A 16,396-nucleotide genomic window follows, 5' to 3' on the forward strand; every position below is an offset into this window, starting at 1 on the left:
TCTGATCTTCCCTGGCGTCCGCCTGGCCTCCGATAGCCAATTCAGTGATTTTCTGGATGGCCTTGGCCCTGCCCAGCTAGTGGGGCGTCAGACTCTGGCTACACCTGCAATGGGTAAGAATTTCTGTCTTGTGATTTTATTGATTCTCTTCTGGATTATTGAAAATTACATTCTCTGATTTCATAGAATCTCGAACAGTATTGTCAACAGGAATAAGTATTTTTATTTTACCAATAAAAATTTTTAACCAATTTTTCCACTTCATTTAAATATGCTTTTTAAAGTAAGATAACATCGGGGCACCTGAGTGGCTCAGTCAGTTAAGCGTCCGACTTCGGCTCAGGTCATGATCTCACAGTTCGTGAGTTTGAGCCCGCGTTGGGCTCTGGGCTGACAGCTCAGAGCCTGGAACCCGCTTCAGATTCTGTGTCTCCATCTGTCTGCACCTCTGCTGCTTGCCCTCTGTCTCTCACATTGTCTCAAAAATAAATACACATTAAAAAATAGAAAATAAAAAAATAAAGTAAGATATCATTGATACATTTTTAAATATAGTTGAATTTTAGAAACTATATGGGAAATGATGGAATGATCTAAAACCAAGGTCTTTGGACACAAGCATTTTTCTTACTGCATTTGTACACTAAGGCCTGTCTGTTTCTTCCTCATATGCCATTAGGTGACATTCAGGTAGGAATGATGGACAAAAAGGGACAATTGGAGGTGGAAATCATTCGGGCTCGTGGCCTTGTTGTAAAACCAGGTTCCAAGACACTGCCAGGTAATAAAAGAAGACATGCTTCTATTATTTGCAATCCATTACTTTTCAATTCAGAGACTTTGTTTTTGATTAGATGCTGAAAACCTGGTTTTCAGGTAATTAAGGATACTAATAATAAGGGAGTCTGTTATCTGTAGTACTCTGTGTGTTGATCCTAAGTGAGCATTCGATTAGAGTGGTCTGGTAGGGCTAATATACGTTGTTAAATAAGTACATATGTAGTAGAAACCATTGCAAAATAAAAACTACCACACTTAGATAATTTATTTTGTACAACATGTACATAAGAAGTTCTTTTTCTGATTAGCTGATATTTTGTGTCATTCTTTACTTTATCTGGAGCTTCAAAATTCTCCTTAGGAATTCTTAAAGTCCTGAAATTAGAGTAAACACAGATACGGGTTGCCAAAGTAGCAAAAGCCTTTGTATATAGGACATTCTAATTAGAAAACTTTTACTTTCTGTATTGTACAAAGAAAGAGAGGCACCATTGTCAGTTTTTATTGTGCTGTCACGTATTTCATACTGAAATGTCATCATCTAAGGTGCTTGGGGCCGTGAAAAATGACACAGACTCCAGATACATCGTGCAGAGATGTACAGAGCATGAGATCTGTTATGTAGAACAATTAGTAAAGATTCCGAAACTTGGTTTCTCACCTCAGCACCTCCACTGATTGAATTGTAATTTTGAATTTCTTGACTTTCCTTCCTATCCTTCCAGAAATTCTAAATTATAATGTGTATTACCTATTGTAAAACCTTGCAGGAGCGAGTAAGTCAATTGTGTTTATAAAAGTCTTGGAGGGGCGCCTGGGTGGCGCAGTCGGTTAAGCGTCCGACTTCAGCCAGGTCACGATCTCGCGGTCCGTGAGTTCGAGCCCCGCGTCAGGCTCTGGGCTGATGGCTCGGAGCCTGGAGCCTGTTTCCGATTCTGTGTCTCCCTCTCTCTCTCTGCCCCTCCCCTATTCATGCTCTGTCTCTCTTTCTCTGTCCCAAAAATAAATAAAAAACGTTGAAAAAAAAAAAATTAAAAAAAAAAAAAGTCTTGGAGCTAGTCAACCCACTCTGCTATAAAGAATATCATAATTTGTACGTGCATGAAAACGCTTTTTTTTTTTATTTTTTATAATTTTTAAAAATTTTTTTAAATGTTTATTTTTGACAGAGAGAGAGAGAGAGACAGAGAGAGAGAATGAGCAGGGGAGGGGCAGAGAGAGAGAGAGAAAGAGAGAGAGAGAGACAGAATCCAAAGCAGGCTCCAGGCTCTGAGCTGTCAGCAGAGTCTGACATGGGGCTCGAACTCACAGACCGTGAGATCATGACCTGAGCCGAAGTTGGACGCTCAACCAACTGAGCCACCCAGGTGCCCCTGAAAATGCTTTTATGAAGAGTCAGACACATCTCAAGCCATGGAATTCATAATTAGTTGCCTCTTCCCAGCTAATGTGAACATATCACACCAAGCCCCACCGCTATCTTGTACCCACACCACCATCAATAAATAAATCTTTTGGGGCATCTGGGTGGCTCAGTCGGTTGTGTCAGACTTCGGCTCAGGTCATGATCTTATGGTCCTTGAGTTCGAGCCCCGCCTCGGGCTCTGTGCTGACACCTCAGAGCCTGGAGCCTGCTTCAGATTCTGTGTGTCTCCCTCTCTCTCTGCCCCTCCCCTGCTCATGCTCTGTCTCTCTCTGTCGAAAATAAATAAACATTAACCAAAAAATAAAAACAAACAAACAAACCCCTTGGAATAATAAATAAATGATTTTTATTTATAAAATTTATATTATATTATTATATAAACTATAGTATTTATATTATAATTTATTTCTAAAACAATATATAGCTTCTAGCACATTTAGTTAGATTTAAGTCCTGACAGATGAAAGACTGAACAAGACGTCTCTCCTGAATATTGTTAGGGACTAGAAGCAGTTCACCTTATTTAATACAGTGTTTAAATCTATGTAACCACTTGACGGTATAATAGTAACAACTCAGAGTAGCCTCTGAGTTAATATTGCCTAAAACTACTTGAATGGCAGTTTTATAATAAATAAGTAAGTAAATAAATAAATAAATAAACAAACAAACAAACAAACACCTATTCTTTATCTAATGATTTTGACACAGTGTGGAAAGACTGGTGACTTTTGATTGCTGGCTCTTTCAGCCTAAAATTAAGCTGTTTTAGATGTCACGTGCAAGTTGAGTATTTCATAACCATGGCTCATCGCTTAACTCTCCCCTCTATGTTTTCTTTCTCAAGCACCATATGTAAAGGTGTATCTGTTAGATAATGGAGTCTGCATAGCCAAAAAGAAAACAAAGGTGGCAAGAAAAACGCTGGAACCCCTTTACCAGCAGCTATTATCTTTTGAAGAAAGTCCCCAAGGGAAGGTTTTACAGGTATTTACTTAATTGTTTATCCCCTACATAAGAAAGTATTTTCATGGAGTCAAACCTTGCACCCCCATATCTTCTTATTGCCTTCTTTTCGGTTGCCCACACTCGAAATTCTTGGAAGCGTCACAACAGTGGCTGGTGCTATAAAGCCACAGATGCTGTTGTTTCTTTCACAGTGAACTAGAGACTTGCAAAGCCCCATCATACACAGACTCCGATCTCCCTGGACTGCTTATGATCGTAACACTCGAGTACACTTGTCCTCATGTACCTTTGGGTTCTAGTAGTTAAAAACAACTATCCCAGCAATTAAAATACAACTGTTTAACTTAACGTTTGATATCCGCACATTAACTCAATGTATTTTAGTTTACAAGTTTTCACGTACATAGTTATACTGACATTACTCTCCTTTGTATTTTGCCAACAGATCATTGTCTGGGGAGATTATGGCCGCATGGATCACAAATCCTTTATGGGAGTGGCCCAGATACTTTTAGATGAACTGGAGCTATCCAATATGGTGATTGGATGGTTCAAACTTTTCCCTCCTTCCTCCCTAGTAGATCCAACCTTGGCCCCTCTGACAAGAAGAGCTTCCCAATCATCTCTGGAAAGTTCAACCGGACCTTCTTACTCTCGTTCATAGCAGCTGTAAAACTGTTGTCATAGCAACCAGCGTTACAAAAAAATAAAAAAAAATCACAGGTCGCAAACCCTGGTAACACTGCATGCTTAATGTTGTGTCTTCTGAGCCTGTTTCTAGGGATACAAAGCGATCCTGTGTTCTCAGAGGAAGTTGCACACATTGTGCCCTAAAGATGGCCCTCAGGTGAAAGAGCAGTTATGAAGAACTATCAGGTTTGGAGTTCAATAACACTCGAGTTTTGGTCCAATCTGAAGCCATGGATTAATCTCAAAGAATCAGTCAGTTTCATGCAACAAAAGCCCTTTTCAATGGCACCTTTATATTTTTATCGTTCCTTTTTCTTCATTTCTCTGACCCCAAAGCCCTGTTACGCCACAGAAATGGAGCTATACAGTCATTAAGCCATGTTACAAGTCAAGGAGTGAAGTCCTAGGAAGCATCAGGTGAAAAGCAAGAGACCAAAGAAGTGGTCCGGGACAGACGTCAGCCCTCCTCTGGAGCGTGACCAGCAGCGGCCGGTCCTGTGTGAACAGTGGCAGACTCAGAGCTCCGGCAGGCACGCCATTCACTAATGCCACGATGTGTTGGACTCTGAAAAACAAAATTCTGTGGCTACACTGTACTGAATGAAATTAAACTTTTTTTGCATGGACACAGATTAGCTGAATACTTAAATTATTTTCTTGGGGCTGCAACTTGCAAAAAAAAAAAAGAATAAAAATCAGCCATTTTCAACAATTTATATTATTTTTAAAAGTAAATTTCACTATTGCATGGTTTTAAAAAGGGGAGAGAACGCAACGGGGTGGTACAAAGAGACACCATGTTTATTCTTTAAACTGATCATAGTCTGTGTTTTGGCAGACATTACAAATGAGAATACTTTCTAGAAGATACTTAAAATTCTCTTTATGTGACAAATAAGCATAATATATTCAATTGATTTCCATGTTAAATATACAAATCTTATGAAGTTCAATATGTGCAAATTGTTCGCATCTTTCTTCCTCTTCTCTGTCTTACTTTTCCTCTTCGCTCTTTTAATCTTTTGTTTTCTTTCTCCCTACCAGAGTGATTATGCTAAAAGATTACAAGTTTTTGACCTGATACTCCTTACACCCCATGTTTGATTCAGAGCTATAGATGCTTCTGAATTTATGAATTTCTCAAGGGGGGGGAAAAAAAAACTAAGAGCTTTCTTTATTTCCAGCATGTTGAAAAGGATTTTGCAACATGATTTGGGAGTACATTAAAGTAAGTCAGCATGTATTTGATAAAGAAGATATTTGAACTTTTGCAGTTTATTGTACAGTGCATGGTACTTTTATTTTCACCTTCAAAGTTCAGTTTACAGGAAAACCCTACAATCATGTGGCCATTGTAATGTCTAATAAATTTGTTTTTAGCACCAGCATTATTCATACAGGGGTTAAAGTATTATTTCTAGAAGGTCTTAGGTTTTGTTTTTTAATTAATTAAAGCAATTTCTTTAGCCAATTTCCATTTACTATGTGAATAGAAACACTGCTAAAAATTTGGAGCCTGAAACACAGGGCTGTTTATTAATTCATTTTTCTGTAGTAAAATACAATTTTTCACAAATTATATTTCTAAAGAAATATAGTAAACATAAATATGCAACAGATAATTTTAAAGCTCCAATTTTTAGGTGACTCGAAGAAAGTCAATCTGCCGATTAATAGTTCTTTCACGCCATCACCAAAAGTCTACACCACAAATCCCCTAAGGTCAAACCCCTGCCTTTGGTTTTACAGACAGTTATTACCATTGGGTGGTGCTGCAAGGTCGAATTTCTCTTAAGTTTCCCTATTGAGAGGAGAAGTCACTGGTTAACGTTAACAAACCACCCACACTTTGTTTCTTTATGTACACTTTGATAATGCATTCTTACAGGTCGATTTCAATTTCTTACAGCAACTTTTGAAATCCACATACATACCAGTTAAGGCCATGCACAAAAATTGCTTTCTTCTTCTTCTTCTTCTTCTTCTTTTTTTTTTTTTTTTTTCCTTTCTAAATTCCATGCTGACCATTAAAAACTATCATGCTTGATATGGTGCAAAAGTTAAAATGAGTATCACTAAAAATGCCTTCTCTTTATGTGGTGCAATATGAAATACACCGAGACTGTGTCTTGACATTCTGAGATCTACGATGGACCCAGGTAAAGTTGTTAAAAGAACGAATAAAACTTTATGGAAATAATTTAGACACTTGTGTACCAGCAGCAATTGATTTAATAGACCTATAGTGTCTACACTCTCCCGTAGAATAAACGTTTACCATTTTCCTGATACTAAGATGCAGTCACGTAATCTTTTGTGCATATTCCTATATAAATTATTTCTAATTTTAATAAGAAGGACATGACTGTATGGGATATTTGTACATACTTGTCATTATGCAGTATTTATTTAAAAGTTGGTGTATTTTTTTTTTTTTTTAATTTTCACATGTCTGCACCTCGACTTGTGGTTTAGTCATGTAAATAGCACTATTCCAGTGACCATTGCTGCCCTGTACATAGTATGTTTTCAAAGTAAAGGGAATTCCAGTTGGGAAAAAAAAAAAAAAAAAAAAGGGCAGATTAGTCCTGTAATGAACACCAACTAATGTAAATCAAATTCATTCTGGTGATGGTATTTAACACTTTAAATAAAACATTTTCTTTACAGACGTTGTATGCACGGCTTTCTCTGGCTTCCCTTCTCCCCATCCCCAAGCCTGGTGCAGCTTTCCCTGAACTCATGCATCATTTCAAGACAACAAAATAATTTTATTTTCCTTCTCCGTGCCAGAAACAGATTGCTGGTCTTAGCAAATAGCCCTCAGTAGAGCATGTTTCCAAAGAGCCAAAGGATTTCTGCTCACATCATTAAAAAGTTGCTGCTTTAAAAAAAACAAACAAAACATTGTTATTCTATGGTGGGGGAAAGGTGGTTGTTACAGACTGAAGTGCTTTCTGGTTAAATGACTCAGCTCACAGAGTCTGTGAATAAACTGAGATTTCTGAGTCAGCGTCACCTCCACGGATGGCAGAGTCCTGAAGAATCACAAGAGGCCATCTGCCATTCCTTGGGTGAAGGTGAGAAGAGTGACAGGGGCTTTACCCAGCTGTGTCAGTTCAGCTTTGTGGGGGTGAGGGGGGTGGTGCATTTTCAGCGGGGGAGACGCCGGTGGTAACGGGACGTGTAACAACCTGTCCAGAGACTGGCTTCTATGGTGTGGCTCTGGAGGCGAGGGTTTCTGCGAATCCTCCCAGGGCAGTTCCTTAAACTGGAAGAAAAAAAACCCCAGCAGAGTTCTCTCGGAAGGCCCCCCACCCTGCTGCCCAGCTCTAAATTTAAAAGCTGGCTTAATTAGTTAAAAATTCAAACCTAGTTTTCTCTCCATTCTTGGAAATAGCCATCTCTTCCCTTTCCAAGGACTCCCTTCGAGCTCAGTCCCCCATGCCTATCCCAGGTTATTTGTCATTACTCAATGTCCACCTCCTAGTCTAAAGAGCTATTTCCTTGCTACTCACACACTCCTATTATACCAACCCCCTTGCCTTTCTTGCATGCCCTCTCTTGAAAAGCCCTTCTGCTTTCTCAGAAATGATCCATGCTAGCCCCTCCCTACAGCTCAACTCCCTGCTCAGGACCGAGCTCCTCTTTAGCGGTTCTGACTAAACCCGAACAACGTGGCTGCCATTGACATCAGCACCTTCACTTTCCCGGGAACATGTGATCAAAGCTCCACAGTCCGCAATAAAGGACATGGTGGTCACGCTTGTAGGGGCTGAGAGAGGAATGGCCAAGCAATCACCAAAGCTGTCCGCCTGTATTGACTTAGTCCCAGAGTGTAAGTGACTGACTTCCACATTACAAACCAGTTTGGGTTTTTTTTCTGGTTCCTGGCTCTGCCGCTTGCTTAATGTTCAGCCTTGACCATGTCATTTATATTCTCTGAGTCTCACTACCCCAAACTGCAAAATGACAATAGTAAAACTACCAGCTCATTGGGTCATCATAGGGATTGAATAAAACGATGTATATGGAACACAGCACCATGAGTGGTATAAAGTAAGTGCTCTCAAATGCTATTATGAGTATAAGTAATTGATCAGAATACCATTTCACTCTTTGCTGGTCTCACTGAAGGTGCAAGTCCTCTTAAGAAAACAAATTGTTTTGGGGCACCTGGGTGGCTCAGTCGGTTGAGCGTCTGACTTCGGCTCAGGTCATGATCTCACGGTTCATGGGTTTGAGCCCCGCGTCAGGCTCTGTGCGGACAGCTCAGAGCCTGGAGTCTGCTTCGGATTCCGTGTGTCTCCCTCTCTCTCTCTACTCCTCCCCCACTCATGCTCTGTCTCCTTCCCTCTCTATCTCAAAAATAAACATTAAAAAAAAAAAAGTTTTCTCTGGACATTCAGGGCCAAACTGAGGGATCACCTGCTGGATTGGGGGGTACCTCTGCTGAGCTCCTTGCAGACCACGTCTGATCTTCCCTGAAGAAGAAATGTACCCCCAGTGCATTCAGCTACCATCAAGGTTGCATAAAAGACCCCAGCGAGAAATCTCAGGCAGCAAGGCAGCTCAGGGCCTTGTCAGAAGGTACAGCTAGGCAGAGTTGGGCAGACATCCAAAAGACAGGACCTTAAAAATACCCTGGGAGAGTTCACTGGCTGGCTCTCTGTCCTGGAGAGTCAGTGATGGGACAGGAAGTCCCAGCCCCTGGAAGATAACATAACATGGGAGCAGGGTGACCTCAGAATCCTCATAGATCCTTGGGTTCCTTATTGAGCAGCCTCTTTGGTTGTTTCCTAGGCAAGAAATAGGTCAGACTTTTCTCTGCTTTTCACCTGCAGGGTCTGGGCTCCCCTCTGTCATGGGTCTGGCTGGGCTGCTGGGGACAACAGACTTTTGGGGTGGCCACCCAAGATCAATGAGGGCCCCCACAGACTACATTGGGTGATATGCTGGGGTACCCAAACCCTGACTGCTGATGACTTGGGCCCTATCTGAGAGTAATGAACAGCATGTGTTAGGCAAGGGCAAGAAACTATGTGTTAGGCAATCCTGAGCCTTCCTTAGCACATTTCAAGCTCTTGCTGGGGAAACTTTGGAAATTGTGAGAAAAAGTATGCATTGCCTAGTTCATTCTTGATTTATTATAGCCAAGAACTTTGTGGGCTAACAGGCAAAGACCAACAACAACAACAACAAAAAAAACAACAAAATCAATGCCTCGGTGGTAAGGGGGAGCAGCAGGATAGGGGGTGGACTCATCCTAAATATTCTGAGTTCTGATGAGTGCTGGGCACTCAAAGTTGACAGTCTAGTCCACCTCAAGGTATAAACTTAGTGCCTGAAGACTTACGGAAATAATGCCAGACTCACAAAACCAAAAATCTAGTTCTTTGGGCTTTCTCAGAAGAAGTGACAGGGTACAACAGGGCCTCAAGTCTTAAAATTACCTGAGAGACAGGCACTTCAGATACCCAGGAATCATTTCTCTTCCAAATGGACTGGTCCTCCGTCTCTAGATACTAACAGGCCCATCTTTTCTGTCTTCTATCTTTTCTATTCTCACAATAAATCATCTTTCTAGTCTCAGGTGTAAATACTGTGACCCTTCACTCCAAGCTGAACCTCAAACCCTATCACGCATTTTTCATGGTATGGAAGAGGAAATGGGCGTGGGAAGGGAAAGAGGGAAAGAAGAATATAGAAAAGGAGGGGACCGAGAGAGAAAAACGCCCCAAAACAATTTAGCCCTTAACTAGCTTTGGTCTGTTTTCCCTGTCTGGAATGTAGTTCGTTTTCTCACACCTAGCTGGAGCGGGGCAGGTGAATGGGTGAATGTGAATGAGCACCAGAGACAAAATGGAAACAGAAATAAACACTTGGAGGCTTCCTTTAATGATATAGTTACATCCAGAGTCTTCCTGGGGAGCTGAGTACACCTTGAATGTGAAGGAGAAAGGTCGTGGCTTTTAAGAGGACACTCAGAGAGGAGACAGCCACCCTTCTGGGCAGGAGTTCAGTTTGAGGGACACAAACCGCACACACAGAGAGCAGGACCACAACGGCACCATGATGGAAAGGTCTCCCTCTTGGAACACAATAAGCAGCAGTGGGAGCACCTTGCAGTCGCTGCAAGAGGTCTGTTATCCTTCCTCTCTGCCTGTAGTATGGGATTATCAGAGCACTAGTCCGCCCAGCCAGAGGTCTTTTTCCTATCTGCGGGCTGGGCAGTTTATCAGCTGGATTTCAAAAACAGCATTGTGCACTTATGGAACAGGTTCTCGGGACAGGGAACAGAGTAGGGCTCAGGGGTCCGAGGAATGTGAAGACAGGTCCCAGCAAGCAGCAGTGCCCGTGGGAGACTGCTGATTACAAGAACTTTTCAGGTCCTGGTATCCCAGGGCTCAAACACTACCGATTGCCACCTGCTCTTGTCTCCACTGTATAGCTGGTCTTCTTAATAATGACAACCCCAAAGAATACACTGCAGGGCAGTATAGTCTCTATATTTTATTTTTTAAATATGGTTTTATATATATATTTTTTAAATTCTGTTTCTGCACTAATAACGCCATGGTGAATAAGACCTCATCCCAGACTGCAAAAGGACCTCTCTGAATATGACCAAAGTGTATTCTTCTGTACCTAAAATATGTCTGTTGCTAGATAAGATACGCACTAGACAGGAACAAAGAGGAAGATTTGGTGAATTTTCTTCAGAAAGTTTGCCTGAAGGAAGTGAGCTTTTCTGTTTATTGTTGACTTACTGTGTGTCAGTTTACTCATCTGCCGCAAAGGCAGGTAATGGCCACTTCAAAGGGCTGTTGGGAGTTAAAATGACAAAAGAAATGACCACTTCCAACACAGCCCAGGATACAATAAGTACGCAACCAAAGTCATTTCTTGTATTAACCAGGAACTGCGTTCAGCACAGGATAACAGAGTCTCCAGTGAAAGTAGCTTATTTTTTCTTCAAGGTTGCTTCCTGGTTAGAAGATGGTAGCTGTGGCTCCTGCCATCACATCTACGGTTCTAAGAGAGAAAAAAGAGGAAGAAGGAATAGTGAAGGGCACCAGTCAGGTGGGGAAAGGAAACAGCTTGAACGCTTGTCAAGAAGTTCTGCCCAAGACTTCAAGGGAATGCTCAATATTTAACCCTTAGGTATTGTGGTAGCTGTAGGATTTTTGTAGATGCTCTACCATATTGAGCAAGTTCCCTTTTAGTCTCAATTTGCTGAGAGTTTTTGTCACGAAGGGCTGGTAAATTTTGTCAAATGCCTTTTCTCCTTCTACTGAGATGTTTGTATTGTTTTTCACCCACACACTGTTACTATATGAATTACACTGATTGATTTTCCAATGGTAAGCCATTTAAAAATTTGGAAGGAAACCCAACTTGATTGTGATGTATTATTTTCTTTATATATTGCTGGAGCTGATTTATTATTTTGTTAAGGATTCTTGCATCTGTGTCCAGATATTGGTCTTTAATTTTCTTTCTTTGTGATACTTGTCAGGCTGTTATCTGGGAGATGATGGCCTCGTGAAAAAAATTAGTCAGCAAGTGTTTCCTCCTTTATTTTCTGAATAAATCTGTGTAAAACTGGCATTATTTCATAAATATTTGACAGAATTCACCAGTGAAGCCATCTAGGCCTGGAATTTTCTTTGTGGGAAAGATGTGACTATCAGTTAAATTTGCTTAATAAATAAAAAGCTACTAGAATATCTTTCAGTTTGGGCTATGATTTCTAAGGAATCTGTTGACTTTATGTAAGTTGCCAAATGTTATTGTTATAAAGCTATTTACAATATTTTTTATCATCCTTTAAATGTTTGTAGCATTTAAAATAATGAACCCTCTGGGGCGCCTGGGTGGCTCAGTCAGTTAAGCGTCCGACTTCGGCTCAGGTCATGATCTCTCAGTCTGTGGGTTCGAGCCCCACGTCAGACTCTGTGCTGACAGCTCAGAGCCTGGAGCCTGCTTCCAATTCTGTGTCTCCCTCTCTCTCTGCCCCTCCCCTGCTCATGCTCTGTCTCTGTCGCAAAAATAAAAACATTTAAAAAAAAAATTAAAAAAATAAATAAAATAAAATAATGAGCCCTCCTCTCTTACTCTTGGTATTGATAATTTTCTCTTTTTCTTAATCAGGCTTACTAGGGGCTTATCAATTTTGTTTCTCTTTCCGACATACCACCTTTTGGCTTTGTTAATTTCCATATTCTTTGTTCTCTGTTTCACTGATTCCTGCTCTTCATTTCCCACTTTCTAATCACTTTGAATTTGATTTGTTCTTATTCTAGTTTCTTAAAGTAGAAGCCTAGATCATTGATTTTAAATCTTTCTTCTTCTCTAATATCCTTATAGTTATACATATCCTTTTACACTGTGCTGTGGCTTCATCCCTCACTGTCATTTAGGTAAAATGTTTTATCACACTTGGTGATTGCTATCTGCATCTGTACATCTTGCACTAATTCCAAATATTCGGGAATGTTCTCGGTATCTTATTATTGATTTTTAAAAAAATTTTTTTTTAACGTTTATTTATTTTTGAGACAGAGACAGAGCATGAGCAGGGGAGGGGCAGAGAGAGAGGGAGACACAGAATCCAAAGCAGGCTCCAGGCTCCGAGCTGTCAGCACAGAGCCCGACGCGGGGCTGGAACTCACAGACCATGAGATCATGGCCTGAGCTGAAGTACGACGCCCACTGACTGAGCCACCCAGGTGCCCCTTATTATTGATTTCTAACATAATTCTAATTTGGCCAGAAAACAGACTCTAAGATATTGATCTTTTGATACCTGTGGGGACATATTTTATTGTCTAGCTTTTGCTTATCTTGGCAAACATTCCCAGTGCAATGGAAAATAATGTGCTTTCTGCAGGTGTTGGGTGTGGTGTTAGGGGTCTGCAAATATTAATCAGGTCAAGTTGGTTGATAGTACGGCTAAATCTCCATCAGTTACTGAGAGAGAGGTAATAAAATCTGCAGTTTCATGTAGGTGTGTCGATTTTCCCCTTTGATTCTCTCAGGTTTTTTTTTTCCCTCCTGTATTCTGAACCTCTGTTATTAATTGCCTAACATGCATGATTGTTATGTCTTCCTGACGAATTAAACCGTTTATTACTATGCACTACCCTTTTATCACTGCTAATATTCCTTGTCTGCAATTTTACTTTGTGCTGGAATATTCATGCCAGCCTTCTTACTCTTACTGCTTCCATCTTTCTACTCCCAACCTGTCCCTGCTGATTTATTTAAATTGTGTTTCTGTCTCCTCCGGGCAGCTTTCGCTTTATAGTCTACTCTGATTGCTTCTTCCTTTTACTTGCAAGGTTTAATTCATTTACATTTAGTAGCACTATTAATATGGCCGGGTTTAAGCATCGCATCTTGGTATTTACTTCCAAGTTATCCTATCCTATTTATCTTTTCTTTTCCTGTCTTTTGAATTAATGTGTTTTTTAATATTCCATTTTAATTCCTCTATTTCCTCTGCATTGATATTTTTATGGCTGCTTCTAGATAGATGACAAATGAATTCTTCACTTACAACTGTCCACTTAGAGTTAATATTTCACAAGTGCACATAAAATATAAGAACCTTACAACGGCAAAATTCTATTGCTCTCGCCTATCCTTTTCACTCTTGTTATTTGTCTATGTGAGTCATGAAACACTGCAATGCAATGTCTTATTTTTGCTTTAAATAATCAGTTGTCTTTCAAACAAATTAGCAGTAGGAAAAAGATACTCTTTTATATTTTTCAAATAACATTTACTATTTTTAAAAAGTTTATTCATTTATTATTTCTCAAAGAGAGAGAGAGAGAGAGAGAGAGAGCATGTGCGTGAGCACAAGTGGGAGAGGGGCAGAGAGACAGATGGAGACACAGAATCTGAAACAGGCTCCAGGCTCTGAACTGTCAGCACTGAGCCAGACGCGGGGCTCGAACTCACAAACAGCAAGATCCTGACCTGACTTGAGCCAAAGTTGGATGCTGAACTGACTGAGCCACCCAGGTGCCCCAATATTTACTATTTCTGATTTTCTCACTCTGTCCTGTAGATTCAACTTTCTGCCTAGTGTTCTTTCTTCTTAGCCTGGAGGCTTCCCTTAGCATTTCTTATCAGGCAGGTCTACTGTCAACAAATTCTCTAGGCTTTTGTTATCCTGAAAATAGCTTTATTTCACCTTAACTTTTGAAGTATATTTTTTACTGAATAAAGCATTCTGTTGCTCAGTGTCTTTCCGTCTGTTGCAGAACTTCAAAGTTGTCATCTCATTGTTGTCAGACTCCATTCTTTATGATGAAAGGCAGTCATAATTCATCCTTTTCTCTCCCTCTTTGTGGCTTCGTTTTAAAAAAAATACGACTGCTTTCAAGATTTTTCTCTTCACATTTGGTTTTCAGCAATTTGACTACATTTTCCTAGGTGTGCTTCTCTTTGTATTGAAATTATGGTTAAGTTACTGGTGGATTCTTTGGGTCCTGGCAGGCTGGTTCCATTCTTTGTTAGGGCAGGTCTGTTTCTGTTTTGAACTTAGCATTGGAGCACGGCCCTCATTCCTAAGGCCTGTTCTTTCCCAAGTCACAACTGAAAGTGTAAAATTTTGGGGAGTTGTCTCTACTCTGGCTGGTCTAGAATTCCAACATCTTCTAGCATTAGAACGATAAGAATTAGAATTATCCCTGCAGCCCCAAATAATGGGGGATCAGAAGCATGATTAAACAGAGGAAGTAATTGGTAGGCAGATTTTTTAAAAGTAGGCATATAAGACTATAATTGTATCATAATCATGGTATAGTATTAAAGCTCTGCCAGGATGTTTTGAAAAAAATTTGAATTCAGAACCATCTTTCAGCTCCACACTGCCTGAGGTCCTGCCATATTTTAGTTCTCCCCTTCTTAGATGTCCAAGGGATTCTCCTAATCTCTCTTTTTTTAAAATTTTTTTAACATTTATTTATTTTTGAGAGAAAGACAGAGCATGAGTGGGGGAGGGGCAGATAGAGAGGGAGACACAGAAGCCGAATCAGGCTCCAGGCTCTGAGCTGTCAGCACAGAGCCTGAGGTGGGGCTTGAACTCACGAACAGCAAGATCGTGACCTGAGCCAAAGTCAGACACTTAACCGACTGAGCTACTCAGAGGCCCGTCTCCTAATCTGTTTATGTGATTTTGGCATTAATCCCACTCCCCCTACTTAAGCTACTTTGAGTGGGTCTCTGTTTATTTAATCAAAAGGACAAGGTAAAACTGTAATTGTATCTCTCATGCGGAAGAATATTTGGTAAGCTATGACAACAATCCCTTCATCAAATCTGAGCCGTCACTGTAGGAAGAGACCTAATATATTAAGAACAGATGAGCAACCCAAAGCCCAGAGATATTTTCTGGCCATCCTGGGAATTTCTCAGTTCTCCTGACTTTAGTCAGATGATATAAAACAGTGGTTCTCAAATGAGCATGTGCATCAGAATCACCAGGAAGGCCTTGTTGAGTATTCAGGCCCCATTGCTACTGTTTCTGGTTTGGCAGGTCTAAGAAAGGACTTAAGAAGTTGCATTTCCAACAAGTGCCCAGGTGATGCTGGCTGGGCACTACAGATTAAGAACTACTGATACGGAGACCTCTCAGAGCAAGTTTACATTTGTGTTTGTTCCCTATGTGTAGAGAGTCACCAGTCCCCTGTCACTCATTACTTTATAACATGATGTCATCCATATTCCCAGGGTGAGATGGGTAGGGGTGGCAGCTGAAATCTAAGAGCAAAGAGAGCATTATAAAGGGGTCATTTCGGGGCGCCTGGGTGGCTCAACCGGTGGAGCCTCTGATTTTAATTCACGTCATGATCTCGTGGTTCATGGGTTCGAGCCCCACATCAGTCTATGGGCTGATAGCTCTGAGCCTGGAGCCTGCTTCAGATTCTGTCTCTCCCTGTCTCTCTGCCCCTCCCCCACTCGTGCTCTAGCTCTCTCTCTATTTCTCTCTCTTTCTCAAAAATAAATACACATTTTTAAAAAGTAAAAAAGAAAAAAAAGCCATTTCGTTAAGGATTTCCCGCTCCTCCCCCGCCCCCAAGAAATGACAATAGGGAGATTTAAAGGTTTTCAGTTACTTTTCCAGTGTTTTGCTATGACTAAAAATTCATAAGTAGCATACAGTTGAAGTCTGGCAGTATTTCCTCAATATACTGTACAGGAAAAGCTAATGAAGGTGAGCTACAGATGTTTCTAATATTTGGATGGTTATTATCACCAGCAGTATATCTCTAATTCGTATAAAATGAAATTTCGTAACCCAGTGATGGTCTGTTTCTTATTGGCTACAACACTGAAAAACAACAATAAGACCAACTATTGCCTGAGGCTTAATATAGCTCTGTTTTGTCAAAATGTGAACCTCTCCTGTGACTTCTCTCAGTCACACAAATTTCATGTCCTGGTGCTTCTTCACTTAAAAAGGGTTTATGAAAAATCCCAAGTTGCTCTGTGGGGAAGCCACAGATACTCAGGATA

The 16,396-nt window shown here is 40.6% G+C and overlaps 1 protein-coding gene across 7 annotated transcripts in view; it reads left to right on the forward strand.

The window, feature by feature from the left end:
- Positions 1 to 4,491, forward strand: part of RIMS2 (regulating synaptic membrane exocytosis 2) — a 600,294-nt gene extending 595,803 nt beyond the window's left edge. For all 7 annotated transcript variants that reach the window (XM_042923146.1, XM_042923145.1, XM_042923139.1 and 4 more), the window contains 4 exons: positions 1 to 113; positions 680 to 781; positions 3,054 to 3,193; positions 3,621 to 4,491. In XM_042923146.1, coding sequence (XP_042779080.1) covers positions 1 to 113; positions 680 to 781; positions 3,054 to 3,193; positions 3,621 to 3,839 — 574 coding nt within the window. In that variant the 3' untranslated portion in view covers positions 3,840 to 4,491. The remainder of the gene's footprint in view (positions 114 to 679; positions 782 to 3,053; positions 3,194 to 3,620) is intronic.
- The last annotated feature ends 11,905 nt before the right edge of the window (positions 4,492 to 16,396 follow it).

Source organism: Panthera leo, chromosome F2, assembly GCF_018350215.1.
Source record: "Panthera leo isolate Ple1 chromosome F2, P.leo_Ple1_pat1.1, whole genome shotgun sequence".
NCBI lineage: Eukaryota > Metazoa > Chordata > Mammalia > Carnivora > Felidae > Panthera > Panthera leo.